Source organism: Bactrocera neohumeralis, chromosome 2 (genome assembly GCF_024586455.1).
Source record: "Bactrocera neohumeralis isolate Rockhampton chromosome 2, APGP_CSIRO_Bneo_wtdbg2-racon-allhic-juicebox.fasta_v2, whole genome shotgun sequence".
Lineage (NCBI taxonomy): Eukaryota > Metazoa > Arthropoda > Insecta > Diptera > Tephritidae > Bactrocera > Bactrocera neohumeralis.
The window spans coordinates 65,754,986-65,777,066 of record NC_065919.1 but is presented as its reverse complement, the minus strand read 5'-3'; the positions used below and the strand labels follow the sequence as shown (position 1 = coordinate 65,777,066).

The following is a 22,081-nucleotide window of genomic DNA, read 5'->3' as shown; positions in this document are numbered from 1 at the left end:
ATATATGTTGCATGGGCTTACTCACCATCGAAAAGAGGCCGGAAATAACCCACACGATCAGCGACAAATTCACGCTTCCGGTGTAGCGCAGCACGCCAGTGGGCGACACGAAGATGCCGGAGCCAATGATCGAGCCGACGATCACCGTGCAGCCGTTGATCAAACTCATTTTCGCCTTTAAAGTCACCTCACCACCGCCGCCGCCGTCGCCGCCCTCGCCTTCCGTCGTCACCTTGGCTGGCGCATCGCCATTGCCATTGATTACCGAACTTTTCCGTGAGGAATTTTTCCGATTAAGCGATTCAGTCTCCATGTTTGTGTGTGCTTTATGTGTGTGCTTATTTCGACAATCAAGTCGTTAATTGCTTTATGCTAAACAATTAGAATTTTTGCAGAGGCAGCTGTTTAGCTTGTTGCTTGGTATTATTTATACTTTGTATTATTTATGGTGTGTGTTTATGTGTATAAAATATGTGCAGGTGTGTGTTGGCGTGGAAATCTGTAAATAGAAGAATGATATTTGCGTTTGAGTAAATAAAATTGAAAAATTTGTTGATTTTAGTTAAAAATACACTCGTGTTTAGACACTTGCAAGTTGTTAATTTTTGAGGTAGACTATATATATACACGTGTGTATGTATCTTTGAGTATAAGCAAAATTTATAATGTGTGAACTTGGAGTACATACACACATATACCAATTTATATTCAATTTGGCATTGAGCTTTTGAAGATCTTAATTTTCCCACCTTTTCATTAACGACGTATTCATGCACAAATACAAACATATGTACATACATATATGTATATATGTATTTGTACTAACCAATATGTTTGCGGTAATAGACGTTGGAGACCGACGAGGAAGTTATAAATACAGCCAAAAGGTTTGGTAATACCCAAACACCGGGTCTAGGTGGAATCCCCAATAAGGCCTTAAAAATTCCTATTACACACTAAGTGAGTCCCTTTTCAGAGCTTTTTACCCGCTGTTTGCAAGAAAGCGTCTTTCTGGAAATACGAAAGAAGCAACGATTGGTTCTTTCGCAAAAACTGGCGGAAGAACCAAGTTCGTACCGTTCTCTCTGCATACTGGATACGTTTGGAAAAATTTTGGAGCTAATAATATGTGTAACATCTGGGGCATCGATGAAATCAAAAATGTGACCAATATCGCAAGCAAGGATCGAAAGCAAGGCTTAATTCTGGGCCCACTGCTGTGGCACGTGCTATATCCCATTAGAAAAATGGATCCAAATTATCGGATATGCTGATGATATTGCAGTAACAGTGGTAGAATTCGAAGCAGAGAGAAGCGACATAGAGACTGTTCTCAATGAACGTGTGACTCCAGAGAATATTGTGCACCGCTTGATACAATACAAACTCGTGTGGAATAAAATGAAGAATTGGTCCGCAATTGCTCTTTAGGAACTGAGAAGAAACGAAAGGCAATGAAGTAGCGAAAACAGAAGAACTAAAGAAGGGTAGTGCAGAAAGGTGCCCATGAAGCGTTCATCTTGGCTGAGCTTGGTGCTGCGAGGAAATGCTTAACGGCGGTGCCGTAGTATCAGTGAAATGCAGTCGGAGCTAGGGTTTAGTGCGTATGTGTACTGTTACGTAAGTTCTACATGGGATGATAATCCACATTGGGCGTGGTTCCGAAAGAGGTGTACCCTGAGTGCGCAGTATGAATCGTGCATGCCGTCCAGGACTGACGGTATCTATGAAAGATTCCCTCTTCGAAAAACTACTGAGGTTAAAATCGCTATCATTAATACTTCTCGAGATATTCGGCTTTATAAGTAAGGCTTTATAGAATTTTCATAGATGGTACGTAATAAAATATCTACGAAAATCCCATTCAGCCTTACTTAAAAAGCCGAATATCTCGAGAAGTATTAATGATAGCGATTTTGACCTCGGATCTTTTTTGTAGCAAATAAAATTTCCTATAAGTTTGTGATGAACATTTTTTCAATAGCTCTTGTCGTATAGGAGATATATAAATGAAAACGTGAATTTCGTGGAAAAATCAGGTTTAGAGCCCCGTACTACCTCGCCGGTGTGAGTTACGACTTTGTTGCAATGGGCACTTTTGTAGAGTGAACAATTCTGAGAAATATGCATCTAAAGTCAAAGCGATGCCATAAAACACCTCTGATCTGTACGAATTTAAAGATAAAAACTCATGATAGTAGTGTATTTTCTATGGAAAATTTTTATATGCCTTGGTCCAGTTCTTAATGTTAATATTAAGGGCTAAAATTTTCAGGGAATTTTTTTAGGGTATTTCCAAGGAAATTTTGTGACGGGATTGAAAAAAATTAATAGTTCAAAAAACACCCTAATATATATATATATATATATATGTATCTATACAGAAAATACAAATATTACTGAAATGAAAACTCCACACATCGCTGAAAACACATACACATATGTATGTATGTTATGTAAGATACGCGTAAATTACCATCAGTCCGCAAAAATGTTTGCGCGTTTGGCGCGAAAATTTGACGCAACGCAAATTGTCAGCTAACGAATTGTTGTTGTATAAATATGTATGTAGGTATATATGAGTGTGTGTCGCAGTGGTCAATTTGCGTCGCTATGACAATTATATTACTGCCAACACAGAGACACACATGTATATATAGTATAGCATGCGATTATCAGCACATTTGTGTAAATGAGTTGTCACACACGCAAACACTCTCATAAATATGCTCGTGAGCGCTTGCGTATGAGCGACATTGACATTGACAAATTATGCTATCAAACAGCGATGCATGTGTGTGTGTGTGATGTTTTAATAATTTATGTATTACATACATTTACATATATAAACGTTGAATTATATTTATGGTATACATATATATACTCGTATATATGGTATACATATGTATATATACTTGCATGTATGGTTTGTAGACATCGTTGCACTGATGCTACGTTGTGGGTGATAAGGGATATATCAATTGCATTTTTTGCATTAAAACTTGATTAAATAATTCATGTAAATAAGTAATAATTGAGTGTGTTCGGCACAGTTTTTGGAACTCACTAGATCATTCCTCTGTGCGCTATAAAATGAAAACTCATCAATAAGGAGAATACGATATTAAATTGATATATGAGCGCGCGATTTATCTCCTTTTTGTAGGCTCATGTCAGATTAGGACAAGACTTATACCAGTTACTTGTTCGATTCGCTACTACAAGCGAATGAAATCAAATGCGAAGAAGTTTTGGTAAATGAAAACAGTCCAAGAAATATTTAAAATGTATTTGAAGGCAAAGAATATATGTTCTAATCATATTAAAGTCGTTTTCAAAGGCAAATTTTCCCTCTTGACATAGCCTTCTTAAAGAGCTTTGATGAAAAAGTGGTATCAGTACTTTTCTTGCTAATAAATATAACAATTTATTAAGGAATATTTGTAGAGCAGGTCTTATCAGATATACGACATATTAGCAGTCAAATAATTTATGATATATACAATTCAGTTAACTTAATTTATCGCATAAATCAAGAACAATTTCGCCCCACCGGCTGCATCCACTTAATAAATTTCTCTCAACTAGTTAAATAAAATATAAACAAATGTCGTTATGTGTGTATGCATGCAAATTTTGTTTATCCAATTTGTTCAATTCTAAGTCATAATAATAAAATGAGCTGTAAATTGGTGACTGTCGGCTAGTTTGTTCACCTTTTTTCGTCACAGCCGTCGCCCACCTGTTACACAAACACCTGTGTTGCTAGCACGTTCATACCCACTTCCAGCAATTATGTATGCATATAACAGTTAATGAGATGCAAATCAATTCCTAAATGGTGCCTTAACAGCTGCTTACATAAAGTGTTTATCGAATTTATATCAAACGGCCATCAATCGATTTCATGGCAAAGAAAAAATGTGTTGAAAGTAACAGTTATTAAAATTTTCTGATAAATGTGTTAGCAAATTAATTATAAAGTTTCTACCTCCACACAAAATTTACGGTAATATGCATTTGTTTGTTTAATTATATGAATTCTTCTTCATATTTTGTTCTTATGGATGAATGGGATCTCCATAGATCTTGATAGAATAAAACCAAGTTGGATTCGGCACTTTTCTTATCTAGACCTTTCAGATCTAAGATTTAAGAAACGTAGCAAAAAGACCATGCAATACAAAGTCGAGATTTCAAGAAGAGCCCAATTTCATATATAACGGGTTTTTCAATAGGGACGCTACAATAGTAGACCTATAGGGGCAGCAAACGACGTCATATTTTTTCCCGCTCTGCTGACATTTCTCTTCAGCAAAGTTTGCAAATTCATCATGAAAAGATATACGATCCAACAACGAGTCGAAGTTTTGAAAATGTCGAGAATATTGCTGGCGCTAGCGCATCTATTGTGGAAGATCCAAATCAGTCTCTCAAACGTCTTTCTCAGGCGATGTGCAACTTTGTGACGTCGTTGTGGCGAATTTTGCAAAAATATCTTGGTCTACATCCTTAAGATCAAATTGACGCTAGAGCGAGCTGAAGCTGCTTGACCACCAGTTTCGTCGAATATTCGTGTATAGGGCTCAGCAACAACTTGAAAATGATCCGGATTTTCATTGAAAAATCATCTTCAGCGATGAGACTCATTTCTGGCTGAATGGCTTCGTCAATAAGTAAAATATGCGCTATTGGTTAGGCAGCAATCCACGCGTACTCCATGAGTCACCATTGCATCCTGAAAAAATTTAGGGTTTGGTGCGGTTTATGGGCTACATTGCCGGCACGTTACTGTAAATGAGAATCGCTACCGCTCAATGACAACCGAATATTTTTGGTCAAATTGGCCACATCGGTCGTGCGATTTGACGCCGTTAGACTATTTCCTGTGTGCTACGTACAATTGATGAACTTCGTACGAATATCGAACGTAAAATTGCAGAAGTATCGGGCGATTTATGCTTGAAAGTCGTCGAAAATTGGGTTCAGCGTCTGGACTTCTGCAAGCATGCTTGTGGTGGCCATGCAAAAGAAATCGAGTTTCAATGGCATCGAATGTACTTTAACTTTTGTAGGGCTCTAATTGAAAACCCCGTTACTATTTTTTGTGCGTAGTTCATTCTATTTATATCCCGAATAGGGTATATTGAATTTGCCAGCGTTATAAGCCGTGTCAATTCAGCTATGTCTGTCTGTTTGTCTATATATTCAAGAACTAGATCCTCAATTTTTGAGATATCGATCGATTAGATCAATTTGTGTACTTTGTGTATTGAATTGTATTTTCATTTCCTAATGTATATATTATATACGTACAGAGAAGGCATCAGATGGAATTCAAAATAGCTTTATACTGGAAGAAGGCGTGGTTGTGAACCGATTTCACCCATATTTCGTAAATGTCATCAGGGTGTTAAAAAAAAAATATTATGTACCGAATTTCATTGAAATCGGTCTAGTAGTTCCTGAGATATGATTTTTGGTCCATAAGTGGGCGACGCCACGCCCATTTTCAATTTTTAAAAAAAGCCTGGGTGCAGCTTCCTTCTGCCATTTCTTCCGTAAAATTTTGACCGACAAACAAGGTAACGCACTTTTAGTGATTTTCAACATAATCTTTGTATGGGAGGTGGGCGTGGTTATTATCTGATTTCTTCCATTTTAACTGTATATGGAAACGCCTGAAGGAAACGACTCTATAAAGTTTGGTTGACATAGCTATAGTAGTTTCCGAGGTATGTACAAAAAACTTAGTAGGGGGCGGGGCCACGCCCACTTTTCCAAAAAAAATACGTCCAAATATGCCCCTCCCTAATGCGATCCTTTGTGCCAAATTTCACTTTAATATCTTTATTTATGGCTTAGTTATGACACTTTATAGGTTTTCGGTTTCCACCATTTTGTGGGCGTGGCAGTGGGCCGATTTTGCCCATCTCCGAACTTAACTTTCTTATGGAGCCAAGAAATACGTGTACCAAGTTTTATCATAATATCTCAATTTTTACTCAAGTTACAGCTTGCACGGACGGACGGACAGACAGACAGACAGACATCCGGATTTCAACTCTACTCGTCACCCTGATCACTTTGATATATATAACCCTATATCTGACTCTTTTAGTTTTAGGACTTACAAACAACCGTTATGTGAACAAAACTATAATACTCTCCTTAGCAACTTTGTTACGAGAGTATAAAAATGAATTTTGTGTGTATAGGACTGTCCCTAATTACTATGCCGAATAAGAGCGCGATCTAAATTCGCTGAAGGAGCTGAAGGCCAAAAGTTGGCGTAAGTGTATCACATCTGGTGGAGATTATTTTGTAGGCGACAAAATAAATATTGTTGAATAACATTTTGCTTTTTATTTACAATTTCCGGGTACTTTTAGGCCCTAATTTATGTATGTAGTTGTGCCAATTATAGAAGCAAATTTAAACAAATTTTAGACACAACAATAAATTTAATCAGTAGATTTCACTACAGTAGAACTTGTATGATCATGGCTCTCAAATGCTCTATGCACTTACATAGGTAGATGTGTATGTAAGCTATAACAACCGGCTGCCACGAACGAAATCGCTTTAAAACAACACTTCCTCATTTAAAAATTTTCAATCACAAAAAGCGAAACAAATATAACAACAATAAACAAATTTTTCAACGAGTTGAAGCGCACTGATAAGACAATCAAAAATATCACGCAGCAGACAAACAGGATGGGCACAACGCGTCAGCTGTCAAAGCGAAACAAAAAAGTTTATCACTTGCCAAAAGCAACAAAAAGTAGCTGACACCACTCCGCTATGTGTCATATAAATGTACTATATATTATATATTAATAAATAAGTATTTATATGAGATATACACATCAACATGGGACTGCTTGTGCCTCACACCATTTGTTTATTTATTATGCATTAATTAATTGCTTGTTAATGGGTTGTTTATTGAATTTAAATGTACTCCACACGCCCAGCAAACGAAAAACAACAACAAATACCGATAAAAATGGGCGAGATTTGCAAATTATTATTATGCAGATTTACAAAGTGACCGAACTTGATACGTTCTAGTGACACTATTTTAATATACTAACATACATACATATATATTCCAGTTCGAGAACGAAAAATGTGGATTAAAGTATTTTGTTGACCCTGAAAATAAAGAGTACTCATTGCGAGATTAGTTGGTGCTATGGAGGCAGAGAGGTTGGGCTCTACTTAGAATTCCAATTAGACTGTAAGCTATGCGGCAGAACTAAAATAAGCTCTGAATTCCTCCACCTCAACAAGCCTGCTGCTTTGGGTTTTAGAATGGGGTACTTGGGAAGAGCTTCTATCTTAATCGGACATTCTGAGCGTGAATAATCTGACATACACTAAACTGGGTGACCCTGCAATAACGATATAGCCATTGGAGAAGAAACCACTGAGTCGATTGTACTTAGTTATACTTACTTACTTAGTTATACATACTTACTTAGTTATATTTAGTCCTTGACTAGTTATAAATGTACATATATGCTAGATTAGACTTAGAGTAACATGTTGCGACGTAATTTGGTTCGATCTAACAACAAACAAATATCAGACAATTTTTTTAGAAAGTTTCTTCTAATTTTCCGCTCGAAAAAGATTGCACCTCGGACCGTATATTTGCCATAAATAAGCTTCTCTGTTAATCTATGCCTTGTTAGGGAACGCCTTGCAACTAACAGGTTTCTCCATTTGAAGCATAATATCAAAACTTTGCATGAAATGCTCCGCCCAACGTCTAGAATAAAAACGTCGAAAACGTTGGATCTTGTTGGAACTTTTCAAAAGCCCATAGAGCGAAGCGATGTCGCTTGGGAAGATCGATCAATTTAAGATCTCGATGTAAAATGCGCCAAACCTTTCCATATGTCAGTCCGAGTTGCAGCGAACCGCGCCGAATCGACTCTACACGGTCTTCGTACTCTCAGCTACGGCTGTTATATTTTCTTCACTGAGTGCTGAACGTGTTCTATTCAGTCGAATATTATCCAACAAAGAATGCTGGGTCTCAAGATGGATAATGGTGTTGCGAATAGTAAGCTCAGTAGGCCGATTATGTGGATGATAAGTTGAGCAAAGTGCACGAAACACATTCCTTATAGAACTTGAGTTTTCGTAAATAGACGATTTGTAAACTTTGTTCAGGCGTAAGTCTTTCGGATTTGATAAAATGCCAAAGAATACTGAATAAAAATAACATGATAGCTTGACACGACTCATGCGTGATCTGTCAAAAAAAGGCTATTGAAAAAAGTATCTCTACTTGGATCACCCGTTACATTAACCATTTATCTAATTATACAACTTAAGTTACTTTGTAATTTGCGCTTTTTAAAGACATTAAATGCTCTGAAATAGTCTTGAGTTCTTCTGATCTAAATAATTTTAACTGTTTCGGATGTAAGAAACCTGGGTCCTTCTGGCCTAGACTAACCCAACTTTCTGTACTCAGTAAGGAGAAAATAAATTCTTTTTTTAATAATATCTGTTCATCTAAGTATGTTGCATGCTAAGCCAAGTTCTGTGGTTCCAATGAAGTCAAGCAAGATCACTGCTATAAAGATCTTCTCTGCTTGGATAGATTATAATGGAATTTTTTATTCTAACGCAATAACTTCTAGTTACTGTAAACAGTTTGTTCTCAACAAGACGGAATACACGATCTTGATAAGACATCTCATAATTTGAGCATGGAAATGGGTCTTGAACACTTCAATATAACACGCACATCCTATAGCTGCAAATCTCAGTTCTGCTACAATCAGTCTATTCAGTTTTAGTAAATTAATTAATATTAACATTCTCTATTTTTAACTTGGCGTTGTTTAACAACCTAATTTCACGGTAATGTTTTGTAGATTTAGAAATTCAGGCGCGTTGCTGCCGACATTACAAAGCAATTAAGCGATTATTTTTCAAAAATAACTTGGTAGATATGTACATATATTCATACATACATACTATACTTTCTTATTTTGACCGCATTGACCTTTTGTCTGCAGATTTTTTCGCCTTTTCCTTTATTTTCTAGTTCATAAAAAAAAGAAATCAAGTACTTGCTGTCAAACAGACTTTGGGTATGTACCGCAAAGCAAAGTGAAAGGCCGTTGATTTCTGAAGCTGGTATTGCATGTATGTATGTATGTGTGTAAAATTGAGCAAAGGAAATATAAAAGTTCATAAAAAATCGTAGATTTGGGTGATTATGCAGAAAATTAAATAACTACGTACAAGGTACTTACATAGGTATTTAAGTACATGAGGGTAGATCTTAAATGTTGAAAGAAATTAAGGGGTATATGGGTTTACGGGTTTCAATAAATCGAATTTCTTTTATTGTCTTATTAAATTCTACAACACCTTTAAATATTGTCGTAAATTTTCAAGTTGATCAAAGTAATAGTTTCGGAGATACAGTTCGCCGTCTTTAAACGCGTTTTTCTCGAAACTGTGTTTTCGAAGACGGCTGGCAAGATTTCTCGAGAGCTACTCAACCGATCTTCATGAAACTTTACACAAGTGTTTGAGATACAATTCTTAAAATTTTCTTATGATCTATAACAATAAATGATAACAAAGTGTTTTCAAAAATTTAAAGCAAAATGGTGGCAGAGCGGGTGGTTAGGTACTTTAGGCCTGCCATCGTTATAGAGCTCCAAAGGCGGAAAACCTTCTCCTCTAATTTTGACTTTGAAAATGAAACCTTCCCAACTTTCTACATTACATATAGAAAAAGCCCGAGAAATACGTAGAAATCTTTTCTACATGCTGTTGAGGTTAAAAAATGTACATATTTAAAAAATTTTACCCCTACGAATCGCAAGATTTAAGATCAAAAGCATTGCTACCAAATTTTATGTAGTATATACTTATGTTGTTAGCGATTAATGGATGTGAATAAAAAAATTTGATAATTTAAGGTTTTAAGTAACACCCTAATATGTACATATGCATATGAATATATTTCTACCACACTTCAAGCAGAAATTACCGATAGATTTGGACTTAACTTTTATGTACCAAGTCTATTGAATGAGTTTGCAGACTATTTTTTTACCGACAGATCACGAGGTTGATTACATTTGAATGTTGAGGGTCTTATCTTCGCAACATGATTGATCAAACAATACGAAACAGAATATTATTTTCTAAAAAAAAATAATAGCAATAATTGCCAGTCGAACAAGCAAATGATATAAATCACATAGACCGCAATAATCTGGCATAAGCCTACAATCGCTAGCTATTATACCAATTTAATATGGTATTCTCCTTATTTCCTAAATTTTTGACTAGAGATTGGTGCTCAAGCAAAGCACGTAGATTCCTCTCAAATATTAGTTATGATATAGCTACTGCACTAATAACAGGTGATCCAAGTAGATCACCTACCACTATGGAGATTGGTGGTAAATAAACTGTTTAAGGAATTAGACGACAAAGCCCCCAAGATAGTGGCATCGCCGTCTTAATAACGAAAAAATGCCTACACAATGCAGTATTATCGCTCAATAAAGTCCACAAATGGACAATGCAGGCAGGTCTGATGTTGAATCCGGAAAAAAATCAGAAGTACATAATCCCTTCAAAGAGGCTCCTTTCGATAAATGGGACACAACTATCTAAAGAACCGCATCAATTATCTTGGGGGTGGTTTTGGACATTAAACTGCTGTGCAAACATAAGGTGGAAGAAAGAGTAAGAGAGGCTAGCAGTACCCCATATGCTTTTAGGCAGATGCTCGGGATAACGTGGGGTCTTTCCCCCTCTCTCATGCACTGGTGCTACACAGCGATTGTAAGCTCAATTCTGCTATACGATGCAGTAGTAGTAGTGTGGTGGACAGGCTAATGAAAGTCTACCAACGGCATCTCTTGCACTACTTCTAAAACCGTTTGGTAGAATCGGCGGGGCGACTATTGGTTGCAAGAGAACTTACACATAGAGCCTTTGGGCGTAACTCGGTGAGTAATGGCGGTTTGGCAAGCACTGACTACGTGATCCCACTTTTCAATTGGGAAAGAATGTTAGCCTCGTACAACCCATTAAACATTTATTCGAATGGATCGAAAATGAAGGACGGATTGGGTCGGGGATATATTATACAGAGTTAGAAATAATCTTTAATCTCTAAACCTTTTAATCTGCCGGACCACTGCAGTGTATTTCAAGCAGAGGTCTTTGCTATTAGAAGAGCTACGAAGCTAGTTTCTAATGCATCAGCAGACAATTCCAGAGTCAAAATCTACGTGGACAGCCAAGTAGCAAGCAAGGCTTTAACCTCGTTTCGAATAACTGATGGCACTGAAGACCACTCAAGTCGAGGCTTATAATAAATGTAAAGAAGTTTGGATTGAGCATTGACATGATTGTCTTGGCTTAAAAGTACATTTTGAAGAAAGATTTGTTTTAAAATGTGTGAAAATGTAAACTAAAATTATATTCACAGTTATTCAAAGTAAACATATGAAAATATTGAAAAACAATATATGACCTATTATAGTTTATTTTGCATTCCTCCTACCCCTCTTTCTGAGAGAAAATGTCAACAGCTTGATGCTATCAATAGCAACAAAAGAAATTTAATATTTATGAAAGTAACATATTTTTCTGACAAAAACAAAAAAAAATTGCAGATAATAATAAGGAGAACTAATTATTCTTAGTCACTTTTCATTTTCTCCTCGCTTATGCGCACTCATGCTCGACTCTAAGTTAAGCGCTAATTCCTATGAACTAACCTTAACCTGGTTTCAAATACAGCGCTAAACCAAAAATACAAAAACAAAAATTATTGAAGTACATTTTTAGCCTTAGTACCCACTTCGAATAGCATTAGTAATTGTTGTAATTAACTGTTAAATAATCAGTCTTAATTCACATTCATATTTATCTGCCTCACAACTTGGCTATTTTGCTCACCTTCCTCTTTGCCACTACTTAACTTAATGTTTTTTGTTTTTTTGTAATTATGCAAAGTTCGATTGGAAAATTAGCTGATTGGCTGGCTGAGTGAATGGCATAAATGCAATCGAAGCAAAAACAAAAATGCAATATAATTAGATAAATGCCAGAATGGTGTTTCTAATGGAATAACTGTTTAAATGGAATTCGCAATTATTTCGCAATAGGTCACTTTGCGTTAATACATATGTATACTTAAAAGTGTTGAAAATTTAGACTTTTAACGAGATGCTTTATTAAGAAAAATTCCTCTTTACATTTTAAAATTAATGTTTCAATTCCATTTTGTTTGCTTTGTTAAGAAAAATTCCTCTTTACATTTTAAAATTAATGTTTGAATTCCATTTTGTTTCGTAAGGTAAACCCGTTGTAGAATTGGCTGAAAAAGTTTTGAGGTTCCCTTCTTTTATAAATAAAAAACACAGAAACCTTAAATTTAATGGAGAATATTTATTATCATTGAAAGAATATTTTTTGGCATTTTTTTTGTTTTTGAAAATTATCTTTTTCAAATGTTGGCTTGCGCTATGTCACAGATGGTCCATCCGTTGAGTCCAATTTTCGATGACTTGTTCGACCATTTCGACTGTTAACTGTCGAGTGACACGCGTGATGTTTTCGTCCAAGGCCTGAATCCAAGCGGGATTGTCCGCATAGGCTTTAGACTTTATATACCCCCACTAAAGTCTTTCCATGCTGAAATGCCAAACAATACTGAACAAAAATCACATGACAGCTTGACACGCCTCACGCGCGATCTGTCAAAAAAAGGCTATTGAAAAAAGTACCACTAACGGGATCACTCATTGTTTAGAGTATATTGTTGAGGAGCCAAAACTTTTCACCATACTGAACTCAAACTATAACGTTGATGCCTTATTCAGCGAGAACTTGGGCGCAGTTCAATTTAAATAGTAATGGTAACGATTTAAACTAAAAATTTTACCTATTTGGGTTATAATAGCCCAAATATTTAAAATTACTAGATGTCTTTGGGTTTCCATTACTTCGCTTGCACCAAAGTTAAAGTTTTTTTATTGTTTACATCGACATACTATATAGTCCAATATACCCAAAAACCATACTTCTTGAAGAAAAAGTATGTACATAGCAAAATTTATCAAAGGGAATAATGATAATATTCGCTCTGCCAAATAATCTTGAAATTATTTTTCTACTTCTTATTCTTCACTACCAATTCGAGATACTAAGTGCAGCCAGGCCCTTCTCCACCTGATCTCTCCAACAAATGAAGGTTTTCCTCTTCCTCTGCTTCCACCAGCGAGTACTGAATCGAAAACCTTCAAAACTGGAGTGTTCTCTTATATCCGGACAACATGACTTAACCAGCGGCATAAAGTCAGTTCCTTTCGTGCTGTCTAAGGCGGCCTTAAAATCGGCAACGAGTTGGTGTGTGTCGATATTCCTTTCTCGGGACTTTGCTAAAATGAGGCGCTTGATGAAAATCTGGTCGATAGTAGATTTTCCAGGTCTAAAACCACACTTATAAGGTCCAATCAGTTTGTTGACGGTGGTCCTTGATCTTTCACACAATACGCTCGATAAGACCTTATATGCTATATTAAGGAGGCATATACCAGATTGTAGAGTTCCCTTTTTGTGCATTGATTTAGCGCAAAGGTGAAACGAGATAGCAAGTTTATAGAAGTCCGACTATAGTACACCAAAATGGCGTATACATCGCAAATTGAGCCTAAAATGATAGCACCTTTTATTGGTCGAGTTTTGGAAGAAAGTTCCAGGGGCACTGAGCGTAAACGGGAGGAAGTATAGCTATGAGTTAATGTTTCGTGATTATGGTTAGCGATTGTAGCGCAAAGTCCTGAACTGAGCTGCTATTTTATGGTAATAAATCAGAACTTAAATGATGTCGATTAGAAACTGACTGTTAAGCTTTGACAATTTAGCAGAGATATGGGTTTGTTTTGGAACTTTTTTCAAAGAAGATGAGCTGCTGTGTCCTTTGAGGAAGCATACCATGAAAAGGTTTACTGTGACCTTTTAACCTATATGACAGTGTTATAACATAGAATACTCATAAAATGCTTTGGTTCTACAACATTATTTTTATAATGTCTTACTGTACCCCGTTAAGATCCCAATGACATTAATGCCATAATAGAATTGATCTTACCACAAAAAAAGATTTCTAAGTTTTGCTAAATAAGCTAAAAGTTGGTGGTAAAGAATTTTCAACTCGCGATTGGATTTTTGTTGCATAAACTAAAATTTGATAATTAGGTATACCCTATAGAGAGAGCAAAATCCATTTGATATTATCGGTTATGTAACAATGAAACTTCGTATCATCATTTTCATTCTTTTATACATACTTTCATTAGCGTTTAGCCTCCATTAGTGCCACCTATATGTCAGTCATTAGTACTCGTATAGTGGTATGCATATGAGCTCTGGTACTAATTTAAATAATATTCGTGTGTGGCATGTGCACGAGTATTCTCACTTTCTCAATATAAATATAATGTATGTCAATAGCTATATTCGGCAAGTGAGAATATACATATGTTAAGCTTTTAACGTTCAGACAAATTACAATGCAAGGATATATCGATTTTCGGTTGAATTGTGTGGCATAGTAGGTCGGTCGTGTATTCAAAGGGATTTGGTCACCATTTGCTATATTTGCTTAAATACTTAGTGTGATACAACCATTATTTGTTTATACGACATACTTAAATAACAGTTATTCATTTTTCAATAAATAGTAGAGTCATTAAGTGCTGCTACTACTATTTTTGTGTGAAATCATTATAGTACTCATATTTCAATCAATCTTAATGCGGAACTTTTAATCTGAATTCAAGTAAATTACAAAAGTATGACTAAGGAAGAGAAAGCGGTGCATTTTCTAAATTAAACGGTATTGATGAGTTTAGTTTTGATTCTCTCAGACTACTTTTTGTTGGGCTATTTATTTAAAAAGTAATGTACCATATGCCAAGTAATTATCGTAGCATTATTGAGCTCAAGGCACTCGTGTCGAAACCATCGCTTATATTATCCGATATGCTTGAAAAGGTAATGGCAAATATAACGAAAATGTACTGAGGCTAATAAAAGGGATCATTTGCTTAATGTTGTCCACAAAAGTAGTTCAAATAAATTGTAAAGAACCGAATTAAATCAAAATATTTCAAAAAAAATATTTTACTATACCGACATAAAGTCATTATGCACCCTGTATAAATTTATTTGCTTATCTGAAAAAAAAAAATCATTAAGTAATAATAATTATACAGTAGGCATATAGGCATCGATTAAGGGAAATTCGTTGGTCCAATGACGCATTTACAACAAAAGTGATAACGTAAGAATGGGAAAAAATTTACAAGTCATTTTATAATGAAATACTTGTATAAAATATTTAAAAAAATTATTTCCCAATAAACATATATTCTTCTTCTTTACTGGCGTAGATACATATATACTACTGTGGGCAAAAAATAGTAGGTATACTCTTGATTTTCTGGAGTACATAAAGGGCATTCGGCGATTTTTACGATGAGTGAAATTATTCAACAAAGAAATGCCATTTAATTTTGTGTGCGGAAACAAATTTCTGGTTTTGAAATGTTCAGAATGTTGGAAAAGGTCTTCGATGATAATGGTTGGTCGTGAGCAAGGGTTACTGATCGGTAAAATTTATGTAAAGAAGGTCGAGAATGCGTTGACGACGAACCAACCCAGAACGGCCATCAATATCAACCGATGATCAACATGTCAATCAAATAAATGAATTGAGAGTCGACTACTAACAGTCAGAGATCTTACTAGCATCGTTTGAAAATCAGAAGTATCCGTGAAAACCTTTTGAAAGGTCATTTGCGCTTAAGAAAAGTGAAAACACAAAATTTTTTCGTAAAACAGCGTCTTATATGTATGCTCACAACCCAGTAACAGACCGTATAACGGTGAGCTAAAGCCGAAAAAACCACGCCAAAAGCAGGTCAAAAATCAAGGTTATGTTGAGAGTTTTCTTCGATTATCGAGGTGGGGTGAACTTCGAATTCCTTCCGACCGGCCTAACTGTCAACAAGGAATACTATTTGAGTGTTATGCGTCGTTTGCGCAAAGCTATGCGTCAAAAGCCGTCGGAATTATGGACCGACAACTCTTGGCTTTTGTACCACGATGATAAACCTTCGCATACTGCATTGATTCTCCGATTATGTTGAGCAATTTTATCATTTTCTCTAAAAACTTTATCTCCGCACTTCTATATCGTTTCACGGGGACCACATGAAAGCATTTACTGATATTCAGCATGAGTTAGTGATCATCTACTATGTTGAAAGCACCATATAATCAAGTTTAAAGAATTTCGTAAATCTCATAAAACTTTTTTTATTAGACTCGTTCTTAATTTTTTCTTTCAAAAAATATTTCACCTACTCACACGGGGGGCTTGTTCAACAGTAAACTAGTTTTTGCCTTCAATTTTATTAATTTCTTTGTCAATATAGTTGCCAAGCTGCACTAGAACTTGAATTTCTTAAATAACATATTATTTTTAATTAGCATACTGAATTTTACTTTAGTACAAATACTAAAGCACAACAAACCGGCTTTTGTTTTTGCTTCACAAACAGAAAACCACAAATCAAATTAACTGGAATTATTTAGTATTTGCTTTAGATAAACAATTTGACTGACCACCTGAGCATATATGCTAATTTTCGAAATATTTATACTACTTGGCTTTTCTAAATCGCTTTCATTTGCATTTAAACAAAAACAAATAAATATGTGTGTGTTTGTAAGGGTATGTGTAAACACATGGCTTTTTGATATCAAAGCGAAGTACAACTAACTTCTAGCTGTACCAGGGAATTTTGTTATCTGTCTGAGAGCTTAATATATATATACTTATACTAACATAATTTTATCAAAATGAATTTGAAATATTTAATTAAAAATAAAAAACCAATTTGTAAAAAAAACATATTTTTTATATGAATTTGTATTTCACTAAGCTTTTAGCATTTTATAGTTAAAATAACGGTATTTCTCAAACTTGTTAGCTTTTTTCGCAAAAAATAACGGTACATTTTGATGTTGTTAGCAATTACCACACACAATTTGTCATACTAAAGATATAAAATTAAACTCGATTTATGTCGTTCTTAGGAAAAAAATTTGTACATAACTTCGTCAAAGTAAAATGCAGCTATACCGTTACTCTTATCTCTACACAGTTCGTTTTACTGTGAGTTAGGTTGATCTCTTGCATACGCTTTTTATCTGCGCTAGATTTCCAGCATGTCGCTATGTTTTTAACCTACTTTGACAGTTATTATATCTTTATTTGAACGGCTTTTCTTCATTATTTGTCTCTCATTTATGCCGCTTTATTCTTCTTATAACTGTGTTGATAATTTTGCTACAGTTTGCGAAAGCACACCAGTCTTTGTCGCTTTAAAATCCTGCGAGCCTCCTACTTGCGTCCAGCTACTTCATCATCAGACTCGTTTGGCTCCCTTGTAACTGCGGAATCGCAGGAAACTGAAAAGCCAATGAACTTACAAGACGAGTGCCCCGTACCCCGCTCATGGCGGACTGGAAAGGAGTTGGGTCTGCGTTCTCACTTATGTACACTGAAGTTATGAAGCTCGCGTGCGATTTTTTGACGTTGATCCACGACCAACTTGTGTGTTATTGGGAAATTCTTCTGGCCGAGAGTAGAACTGTAGGAAAAATGCTCGCCTTAGCAAAGTTCATTTTGCCGCAATCGTAGGAGTTCTTACTGGACATTGTCTAATAGGCGGTTTCATGCGGTAAGGCTAAAAAACCAATCGCACGCAAAATTTTAACGTTGTGTGGAAGAAGGTGGGATGGAATCATCTAAGCACTGTTTCCTCTATTGTCCAGCCTTGGACATCTCGGCAGCCATATCTTCGGCGAACCAGGAGACATAGCCGAAACTAACATTAGCCGCTCACTTTTGACGAATTGTTTTGTGCACACGGCACATAACATTACGCAAAAATAGTATTTCTTGTTGACATCTCGATACTAACCCAAAAACAAATATTTAAAGGAATGAGTTTCGCGTGAAATTTAAATTGAAAAGTCTTACTATTTTCTGCCCACAGTAGTATCTCAGTCTCCATTGAATAAAATCATATAATCGTTGCGAATAGTGAATTTTCAGAAAAAATATTTTTGAGCGATCCTCGAGTGAGATCAAGTTGATCTTTTGAACTGAATCGTGTGAACGTTTCAGTCGTTCCAAGAACAAATGGCTCTAGTAAGAAATGTGCATTCAAATATTTGCTTATACATATTCACGCATGAGTTAGAGACGTCTGTATATGCCGGTCTGTTCAAAAAAGCTCACTTTACTTAGATCTCCTGTGGCTCAAAAAGAATTTTAATGTTTTTTGTGTTTAGAAAACCAGTCACAATTCGAAGTCACTATTCAGGAGTTAATTTTTTTTATAAATTTTATTTCGGTATTTTCCATTACTTGTTTGATCTTCTAAGAACCAATAGTTTTGGTTTCAGCTGAAGATATCTAACTATCCCATATTTAACTTCTCTACCTCTCGTTCACTAAAATTTTCTGTTAAAATTTAAAAACTACTGCTTTTCAATTATTGGTTGATGCAGGGCCTCGAGTAAAACACTTGATTTTGAAAAAAACATAAAATTGTGTATAAAAATTAGAGAACTGCGACATAACTGGTGTCTTACGATGTTTATTTATTTCTTTGCCACACTCTTCCAACTCGACAGCATTTGTGTCAGCGAAAAAGAGGTTTTTCGATTCTCAATTTCCAAAAAAATCCCAAATTCAACACAGAAGCTTCACAATACCTTTGTTTTGTTATTGTTTTTCACTGCAGCTGCTTTTAAGCACTTTCCCGCCACTAAATCGGTGGATGTGGCGATGCGGATATGCTTTTGTTGCACTATTGAACTGTACCACAATAAATCACCGCCAAAAATCCACAATTTTTGACCATTCAACAATTTTTTTTTCAAATCGCTTCGTTTTTACTTTTTTTCCCTAAGCACCACTAAAATATAAACTATCGCACAAGAACTTTTTTATGCATTTGTCGCATGAACTTTAACACACACACACACATGTAAGTATAGGCACTGCACGCGCGAAAGTCGATTCGGTGAGTATCAACCGAGTAACTGAGCGTTCAACAACTGAACGTGTTCAATGAATGAGTGCGACTGTTGTTGCGATGAGCTGCTGCTGCTGTTCAAGCCGAACGAGAACGCACAACATGAAAGCGACGGCAGCGGCGGCATCACCAGAAGAAGCTATTAAAGCTAACAACAACAGGCCACGACGGTGGTTAGGCCAATGCATGCGGTATTAGCACGAAAGCTAACTTTTTGCTCACATGTATGTGTGTTTATGCACATGTGTTCGTGTGTGCTTCAGCCGAAAGCAAAGAGGTCTGCGCGAAAGCCCATTGCTGCGTCGTCGGCCAAGTTGCAATGTCAGCGTTCTCATTCACGCGACTACGGACTGGTTTGGGGCCGGTCCTCGTGGCAGTTAAGTTAAGAGTTCACAATGCCGGTAGAGGTTAAGTGTTAACCCGTTGTGAGCACATGTGATTTTAAAGCACAATAAATATTTTTTTGGTTTTGATGCATGATATAAAAGCCAATAATATATATTTGATATCCGTATATAAATATATATTTAATAGGAAAAGAATATCTGTATATTTGAATTGCAAGAATAAACGTTGTTGATAATGTCATTGAAATATGTATATACTTATTGGTATATATTATATACATATCCAGGCTTGTATGTATGTTATATATCGCATTTCAAAAGTTCAAGACCAACTTTTCAAGGAAATCCGCTGTTGGATTTCATCCACTTAACTTTAAGGTAGTCTGACTGAGCCGTTTTATTAAAACAAAACAATGGATCGTGGATGCAAATAATATGTAAATTTTTCGTTAAAATGTGTGCATTAAATTTTTGCATAAATCTTAAAATGGAAGTAACTTATTAGCTTTATATAAATTATAGCTAAATTTCTGGGAACACTGCGCTTTCTTCGTCGCATGTTTTTAAAATTATAAGTGGAATCTAACAGTCATAAAATTTCAGTGGCCTCATGTTCAAATAATCCGCGGTTTCACTACAATGTTTCAGTATATAGGCATGGCTGGGCTGGGGTCAAGCCACTGGTTTAGGCTGGGTACATAATACTAATGTGTCCTTCAGCATGATGCTCACTGTCGGCATGTGTGTTGGACATTTAAAAGTCATATTTTAACGAAACTTATTCATCAGGAAGATCCACCATTCGATCAAGACTATTTTTTCGAGAATTCTAGTATTTAATTTACATTTTCCCACTTAGACCTCTTTGATTTAAAGAACTTGTCGTTTGCTTTCCTTTAGTTACTCAAACAAAGTAAAATTTATTATAGAGAAATATAAAATGTGAAAACCAAACACTTTTTTTAAAGAAGTGGTGATAATTCCTGAATCAATACTTTAACTGCTAATTAATTTAAGGTTGAAGTAAAATAAAATTGATTAAATTGCTGAACTTTTTACAAAATATTTTATATTTTTGGAAAGGTTGACTTTGGTCGCTTATAGCAGCAGGCTTATGTGCCTGACTGAAAAATATTATACACCCTAAAAATAAGAGGAATGGCTAGATTAGGTTCTTATTTGTACTTATTTTGTAGAAATGTTCTTTGAAATAAACTAAATTTCGAACTTTGAAGTTAAATATTTCGATTTTGGCGGCTACCTTCAAAAAGCGGAGAAATAATTATTTCTTTTCGATACTTATGACAAAATCTCTCGAAGAAAATTGTTTTCGTTCAATACCCTGAAAAAAGGTCTCTTTTGTCGTATAGTGTCATATATAATAACATCTTAAAATAAAGACAACCAAAAATTGTTAGCAATAACTTAAAAGCACAAAAAAGGTGCGCTCAATGGGTTAACCGCAACTTCAACGTTAGAATATTGGTAGAAACCAGTAGTTGAGACAATTGCGCTCCATATGTATAGTGGTAGTGAACAAGTTTCGTTGGTAAAAGTGCTAAAAGTTTAGCAAAGCGACGTCAAACATGTTCGACGCTTCAAGTTGCAAGAGGCTCGTGCGCTGCCAGCGTGCAGAACCGCCACCCGTTGCCAATACCAAATGGATGAGGGAAAGATTTTTTCGCTTATGTAGTATGTAGATGAGATGTGTATACATACATACATACAAATATATATGTATATTTGTATATTTACATGAACTTTTCTTTGTATTTATGTATGTAGAATATTTAGTGAATTGTCTGTGGCAGCAATTAGAGAAGACAAGTTTAAGAACAAGTTTTGACAACACACATTCGGCATTTTCAAAAAAGTAGAATATGAAATGCGATAAGAGATCTATATACATATGTTTGTACATATATTAGCTTCAGCTATGAAACTTTGCTCAATTTTGCAAGTACATGTATTTCCCAGGGAAATTTATACCTATGTTACCGTTGCAGGAAAAAAATATTAATAACACTGGTCAACAATGTTTTTGTCACACGAACTTTGCGATGATTTTTGTTCATGTTGGCGTACCCTCACCAACAATACTTGTAAATATAAATTTTCAATCAAGTCCAACCTGTTAATAGGTTAGGCCAAACAAAAACTCAGACAAAAGTCATTTGCTCATTTGGACAATCATGTAAGTGATTGTTATTTTCGTTTGACTCCAACAAAAGGAATTACAACCTCGTCCAAACACGCAACCCAGTATACAAATTTGTCTTCGGCTAACAGATCCATCCTAAATAGTACCGAACTGTCTGCGCCAAAGCCTTGAAAGCGATTTGTATATCTAAAAGAGATATTTCCCCAACTCAGCGACGCAAAAATTAAAGAGGGAATATTTGTAGGCAACCGATAAAGAATAACAGTTTTGAAGAAAAACTAAATGATCAGGAAAAACTCTACTGGAAATGTTTGTAAACGTTGTCCAAAATTTTCTAGGGAACCATAACTCGGAAAAAATAAAAGATTAATAAATGAACTTACAAT

At 35.5% G+C, this 22,081-nt stretch overlaps 1 protein-coding gene across 3 annotated transcripts in view; it reads right to left on the bottom strand.

Moving 5' to 3' along the window:
• Positions 1–22,081, bottom strand: part of LOC126751958 (Y+L amino acid transporter 2) — a 46,709-nt gene that overhangs the window by 14,908 nt on the left and 9,720 nt on the right. The window contains exons 1-2 of one of the 3 annotated variants that reach the window (XM_050462448.1): positions 18,865–19,253; positions 26–499 (exon numbers count right to left, since the gene is read on the bottom strand). In XM_050462448.1, the coding sequence (XP_050318405.1) occupies positions 26–313 (288 nt within the window). In that variant the 5' untranslated portion in view covers positions 314–499; positions 18,865–19,253. Of the gene's footprint in view, positions 1–25; positions 500–18,864; positions 19,254–22,081 lie in introns of those variants that run through there. The other 2 variants (XM_050462440.1, XM_050462458.1) reach the window with 2 other exon arrangements.